General features: G+C 38.5%; 1 protein-coding gene across 4 annotated transcripts in view; it reads left to right on the top strand.

Annotated features, from left to right (window-relative positions):
• The first annotated feature begins 5 nt into the window (after positions 1 to 5).
• ATM (ATM serine/threonine kinase) overlaps positions 6 to 7,058 on the top strand; it is a 58,054-nt gene continuing 51,001 nt past the window's right edge. For 2 of the 4 annotated variants that reach the window (XM_030949527.1, XM_030949554.1), the window contains exons 1-9: positions 6 to 100; positions 1,805 to 1,905; positions 1,991 to 2,103; positions 3,333 to 3,478; positions 3,870 to 4,034; positions 4,834 to 4,999; positions 5,278 to 5,516; positions 6,278 to 6,441; positions 6,671 to 6,840. In XM_030949527.1, coding sequence (XP_030805387.1) covers positions 1,834 to 1,905; positions 1,991 to 2,103; positions 3,333 to 3,478; positions 3,870 to 4,034; positions 4,834 to 4,999; positions 5,278 to 5,516; positions 6,278 to 6,441; positions 6,671 to 6,840 — 1,235 coding nt within the window. In that variant the 5' untranslated portion in view covers positions 6 to 100; positions 1,805 to 1,833. Of the gene's footprint in view, positions 101 to 202; positions 298 to 1,804; positions 1,906 to 1,990; positions 2,104 to 3,332; positions 3,479 to 3,869; positions 4,035 to 4,833; positions 5,000 to 5,277; positions 5,517 to 6,277; positions 6,442 to 6,670; positions 6,841 to 7,058 lie in introns of those variants that run through there. The other 2 variants (XM_030949535.1, XM_030949544.1) reach the window with 2 other exon arrangements.

Raw genomic sequence — 7,058 nt, 5'->3', positions numbered from 1 at the left:
GGTCCGCCCGCGGCCGCTGCTTCCACACGTGAGCTCCGCTCCGCGCCGCGCCGCTCCGCGCCGCGCCGCCGGGAGCGGGGCTGCGTGCGCCCCGGCCGAGGTGAGGGGCCGGGCCCGGGCGGGGCGGCCGCGGCCCCGGCTGCGGGTGCTGAGGGGCGGCTCGCGGGCGCCGGCGCGGGGAGCGGCGGCCCGGGGTTGCCGGGGACCAGAGCTGCTGCTCGGCACTGCGGGTCTGCGTGTGCCGGGGCGCCTCGCAGCGCCTCAGCCAGCTCCTCTCTCCGCCTTTCACGGTATTCGGTGCGCCTGCATTCCCATGGGTCAGTCATGCAACGCGTGAAGGTGGCCGTCATGTGGTAGTTGGAAAACTGTAGCCAGGAAGAGAAGTAGTGGATTCATTCTTGGGAATTTTTCACTGCTTCTGTTATGGCTATTGAAATACCAATCGGTCGAGAGGGCTGCCTTCTTGAATGCCCAGGCCCTACTCCTGTTGCCACAGTTTTCGACCAAGTGCATTACAAGCCACTGGTATTCAAAAGGTTTCTTTCTGTTTCGTTTCCAGCAAAAGCATCAAGTCTGCTGGGTTGTGTTATTTTTTGTTCCAGTGCCCAACCACTAGAGGGACAGAGAGTGGTTGAGCATTGGCGCAGGCCAATGCTCGCAGCGCCAACTTTCCAGAATGCTAGAGCTGTTTGGGAACACTTTCAGGCATATGGTGTGATTCTTGTGTCCTGCGCAGGGCCAGGAATTGGACTTCGGGGGTCCTTGTGTGTCCCTTCCAACTCAGGATATTCCATGGTTCTTGAAGTTAGTAAAGGAGCACTTAATTTAAATAAGTGTAGTTGTACAGTACAGGCAGCCTTCACACTTAAAATGTGTTATTTTTCATACGCATCTATCAGTCACTGAATCTCTGATTGTACTTAGCCCCAGCCTGATCTTGATGGAAGCCAAAGGAAATAAATGCAGTCTAAGACAGTAGATATTTAAAGTTTTACTTAATTAAATGGCTATATTCTCATGTAAGCACTCGAGATGCAGTGCTGTGCATCACAAATGCCTGTTCTCCCTTGCTTATTACAGCAGCAGCGTGTGTTTGGAGTTACTTCCAGCTTGTGTGATCTGTCTTTTCCAAACAGGGTTTCTCTTGGGTCTGCTTCTACTGTAAAAGTAGAAGCATAGCAGTTAAATGGAATGTCATGGTTGTGATCTGCAGCATCATAATTTTATGTACTGCAAGGTCTAGCTAATTCCAGCCTCTGACAAAGAAGAAGTGGTGTAATTTTAAGTGCTTACAGAAGAAAAAAATTGGGGTTTTGTCTGAGATATACTTAATAATCCTTTGACATGTTGAGTCCCTGGGAATTTGTCAATAGATAGTGCATACCTATGAAAATGTACAATGTGAAAGAGCATTTTCCAAGTGCTTTCTCCTGGCAATATCTGGTTAAGAGAGCTACTGAAAGTTAGTGCCACTTGCCAGAATGTATTTAGCTCTGCCATTCTTACTATAATTGTCCTCCCAATTGTCTGCCCAGCTCTACTCAGCACACATAAAAAGGGCAGAAGTCAGAGTTATGTGAAGGGGTTCTGCATTTATTCTGTGACTGTTGTCTGTGGGAACAGATTGCATTCTTGACATGAAACTGATTGAGTTTTGCAACCAGTAAGACTGACCCAGCCACAAATGAGCTCTTCCATGAAACATTGAACATCATGGTTCTGTTTGATACTGGGCTTTCGGTATACTATTTTACTTGGCTTTGTGGTCAATAATTACTGTTTTACCCATTTCTTCTGTGTGCAGATATAAATGACTCTTCTTCAAGCTGAACCATGAGTTTTGCATTACATGATCTGCTGGTTTGTTGTCGTCGCCTTGAAAATGAGAAAGCTGTGGAGCGAAGGGTAACAAGCTTTCTTTTTGGCAGTGTACTTCAAATAGCAATGAAGGGAATCTTAAATGATTATTCTTCTTGTAATACATTTTCAGAAGGAAATTGAAAATTTCAAGCGACTTCTCCGTGATCCTGAAACAGTTCTCCAGCTGGACCAGAATTCTGATTCTAAACAAGGAAAGCAACTCAACTGGGGTGCTGTATTTAGGTAATTCCTTGGCTTTGTTTGAGAATGGTCACAAAATTTTCTGGAATGGGACATCATTCTTTTGTTTGTTAGGCCTATTTTAGTGCTTATCTTTTTGTATATTGATTTAGACTTCTTGTCAGATTATAAACAAGTAATTGCTTACCTTAGTCTCCAAAGGAAGTAAGTTTAAAGTGGCCAAAAGTGCCACACTTATCCCTTACAGAAAACTGCAAGGAAACTCATTAATTGGGTAGATTCTTTTACTTGCAGAAATAATAGTTACTTTCTTCTATGGAAAATTATTCTTCTCTTCTGATTTTCAGTCTATACTCTTAGGTGGATTACAGGTAGCTTTGTTAAAGTTTCTTGTGTTGCTGAATTCCTCAAGATACAGTAGGACTGTGGCATGTTTGTAGAGGCTGATCTTTGGTACAATCGGCTTAAGGTGTACTTTAAGATTGGACTAAGCATGAGTGTGATCAGATCTTACAGCAGCTTCAGCCAGTGTTAAATTTCATGGTAGAAGTTCATGTGAATTATTGCTTTTCATTGAATGGGTTCCTGCTTTCCATTATGTTTTTTTTTAATTTGACAGCATTGGAATAGTTTTTGTTTCACAAAACCAAAACTTTTTATTTATATAAAGTATACCAAAACTTTCGTAAAACGTACTTGATAAATTTTATATGTTGCTTTAGAGACAGTAATATATTAGGAATACACAGGAGGAATACAAAAATAGAGCCTCTAAACTGAATTCAACTAGAAGGCCAGAAAATCTATAGCAATTACAGTGGCAAATACAGTGAAAAGTAACTTATTCATAAATCTAAAATATAATCCATATATTAACTTTGAATTACAAGGAAATAGGACTTGAAGGCTTTCCCAATAAAAGCAATGATAGGGACTTCTTATTATTTTGTTTTATAATGTTGCAGGATAAATAAAAATACTTAGCAATGCTTTTTTTTCCTAATTGTATGTTTAGCACTGTGCAAAGTTTAAAGGAAAGTTTGGTTACTACTCCAAGTTGCTTTTGGGTTAGCTTTAAAACTTGCATCTCCTTTTATAGACTGTTTTCCAGTCATGCTTGGACTGTAGTGTATTTCAGTTGGGTTTAGTCTTTGATAATTAGAATTGTGAGAAGAACAGGAACTGGCATTTTAGCCTAAACCAACATTTTCCTATTTTACTTCTGTCATAAATGAGCAGATCCTTGGTTAATCTCTCTTTTATTTTTGAAGTGTCTTGCAGAAATATTTCCAGAAAGAACTTAAAAACCTGCAGCTGACAAAACCAAATGCATCAGCTTCAACCCAAACTACAAGACAGAAAAAAATACAAGAAGTTGGAAGCTTGGTCAAATACTTCATCAGATGTGCTAATAAACGTCAGTAATACGCATTATCATATAGAGATACTGGTTTGCTTTGGTACTTTGCTTTCAACTTTGAATTTTAACTTTGAAGTTATCAGATGTTTGCTATTAAATATCTTAATGTGAATCCATCACTTGTGCTCCTTATCTGTTCTTTTTGGTGTTCACAGTGCCTTTTTCTAATTACTCAATGTGTCTATAACTGATATATCCTCCCACTGGTAATTTATATTTTAGAAACAGCTTAAGAAAATATTTCCTCATAGAACTGTTTCAGAACTGGAAGTTTGGGGGTTTTGTTGTTTTGTTTTTTTAATTAGGTAACATTTACAAACAATTAGTTACAGATTTATTTGGTAGAATTTGAGTTAATTAAATAATCTCATGTTATTTCTTCATATAGGAGGACCCAGACTGAAATGTCAGGAACTTCTGATTTATGTCGTGGAAATTATAAGAGATCCAATAAGTTGTGCTGCTTATGGCTCTGACTGTAGTAGTATACTCCTGAAGGATATCCTGTCAGTAAGGAAATACTGGTGTGAGATATCCCAGCAGCAATGGTCAGGTAACATTTTTGAGCCTACTTAGAAATGTGTTTTCCTTTTGTAGAAGCATGTTTTAGATGTGTTTTCATTTGTTTGACATCCTGTTGTGTGAGGTAGTGCGCAAAATATGGAGTAAAGCAGTGTCAGCCTCTGAGGGCTTACACTTGAAGTAAACAAAACAGCAAAGATTAGGAATTGATGTTTTTTTTTCTTTCTGTGTACTGTTTGTCTATTCTTGCTGAAACATAAGCACTTCTGTAGAGTCAGGTCATGTATGCATGCTCTGCACAGGCCACTGGAAGAGAACACAGGCGTGGAGAGCCAGTGGGTTCCTGTGTGGTGGTTTCTTTAGGAACGTGGAAGTTAGTTGAGTCTGTGGATGGGCAAAACCAGGAAGTGTGGCAGAAGAAATGCTGGCATTAGATTGTAAGAAGCGCAGTGGAATTTAGTTACTGAGGCGAGGCAGGGCTGAAGGCCATAAATCTAGGGGAAGTCAGACTTTAATCCAGTAAGTGGAACAAGTTGCTTTTATTAAAGGAGGGCTATATAATCTTTGTAAAGGTTGCTATAATCTTTTCTAGTGATTCCACCTTAATATAACTTGCTTATAACTGTTGGGGTACATCAGAGAAGTCAGCTTTTTTATTTCTAAAATCAAGGATCTGTTGCTGTTGAAAGTAGAACATGGATTCCAGCTGTTGACCACAGAGTGGTGGTCTCTGTATCTTTAGTGCAATATTTTGTGTCAAAATTTTATAATGAAATCCTCTGTAATATATATGTTTATATTTACCTGCTGCTTTTTTTATACATTTGCAGAGTTGCTGACCCGGTATGGCCATTTATACCTCAAACCTTCTGGGAGCATTAATAGAGTCTTAGTGGCTAGGATAATTCACACACTTACAAGAGGGTACTGCTTCCAAACTGATGGGTTGTGTTCTGACATGCTTGTCTTCTTTTCAAAAGCAGTGCAGTCTGCAAGGTATGTTTCAAGTGCTCCTTTTGTATGCTAGAAAATAACTTATATTAAGTACTTGGGATTAGACTTCAGTAATAACAGGTAATACTTCTTCAGATATATTTTCTTCTGCCTTTGAATGTCAATTAAGGAACTTCTCTGAAATACTAATGACTTCTGCATTTATTAAGCAAATACTATTCTGAGTGTTGTTACTTGCTAGTATTTGCATTTAAACAATATTTATGAAAATAAATAAGATTATTTCTCTTGGAAGTTTGAGTGTTAGGTTTGTGTTACAGGCAGGAGAAGAATACTGCAGGCCTGGATCATATTGTTGGAGCAATGAATATCTTCTGCAACAAGTTTGCTGACAACTGTCGCATACAGATTTGCAAAGTAGGGGAAGAAATTTTGCCTACGGTGCTTTACATATGGACTCAGTATAGACCAAAGGATTCCCTGAAAGAATCAATAATTGAGTTATTTCGTCTCCAAGTTCATATTCATCATCCAAAGGGTGCAAAAACTCAGGGAAGAGGTACAATGAAAAGCCTAATTTTTTTTTATTGCTGCATGTGGTTGTTTATTATTGTGCCAACTCTGAATTTTGATACTGAGTCTTGGAAACATTAATGGTAGTGATGATTATTTGTCAGTAGTTTTATGCTATGGGTTAATACTGAGTGAAAGTGAAAAGGAGTTTTCAAGTTGTATCAACTAACACCATATTAATTGTGTTAAGTCCTTCAAAGGTTGGGGCATCTTTTAATCAAAGGGCAGTTTTAATTGCTAAATGAAAATACAAAGTCTTTGGGGAAAGGAAATAATGATTTAGATTTTGTTTAGATTGCCACATGTATTAGTGTCTTACCAGATCTATTTAAACACAGAAATTACTACTGTTAGTTGAGTCTGACTTACACTATAAAACTGGTCAGAGAATATAACTCAGTAATTATGTTTGTCGTGGTCTATTTTAGTTCTAGCATAGTTTTTTTTAAATACTTTATACAAATCTGTCCATTACCTTTAACTGTAATCTTACCAGTTAGATCAGGAATCATTTATTAGAAACTTAATTCCCACCCTAATTACTTCTATATGCTGATTAAGTTCTCTCTTAACTTTTCCTCTTTTTTCCTTTATTCGTTCTAAAGTATAGAATCTGCTTTTCAGGCCTGCACTTGCTGAACTTTGTCTTACTCAAATTTTGTCTGTATTTTGCATTGTCTAGGTAGGTTTATGTATTGTATCAAGTGGGTGATACATGCTGTCTTTTAATTGTTTTTGCATGTACAGGTGCATATGACTTAACAAAGTGGCAAAGCATCTTACATAACCTGTATGATCTGCTGGTGCATGAAATAAATCTCATCAGTAGCAGAGGGAAGTATTCTTCAGGCTCACGTAATATTGCTGTAAAGGAAAATTTAATTGAGTTAATGGCTGATATTTGTCATCAGGTAACATTTTTATTTGAATACATGATTGACTATACTGAGCTGTATGTTTTGCTGAAGTATTCATACCTTTTGTCTGTGACCTGTTGTGTTTTGTTAATTCTGTACAGTTTAGAAATGTATTATACTGTACTTGTGTTTCTTTTTAGCCTGTAAGTATTCCAGTTTTCTTGTAAATACTGCTGCTTTTTTTTTCTTAATTTACATACTTTTTAATTTTTCTTTATGAAAGGTCTTTACAGAGGATACCAAAGTCCTTGAAATTACCCAGTCATATGCTGTTTCACAAAGAGAGCCCAGTGAGGACACGGTGCCAAACAAGCGCAGGAGGATTGAGCTTGGCTGGGGGGTCATTCGAGACAACATGCAGAGATCCCAGAAGGATTTTGATGTCATACCTTGGTAATAATATCTTCACATGGAAAAAGTATCACTCCAGACATCTTTTTGCATTTAATGTTCTGCTGAATATGTTGTGCATTTAAGTTGGGTGTCTGGACATGCTGTGATTATATATCTGAGCAGTGAACTTAGAATGTCAGAGCATTTGGAAAGTTGCTCTAAGCTGGCTGTGTCATGGTACAGTAACCATTAAGAGTTTGGCCATTTTGGTCTAGTCC

This window comes from Camarhynchus parvulus, chromosome 1, assembly GCF_901933205.1.
Source record: "Camarhynchus parvulus chromosome 1, STF_HiC, whole genome shotgun sequence".
In the NCBI taxonomy this organism is placed as follows: Eukaryota; Metazoa; Chordata; class Aves; order Passeriformes; family Thraupidae; genus Camarhynchus; species Camarhynchus parvulus.
This window is presented reverse-complemented; position numbering and strand designations above follow the sequence as displayed.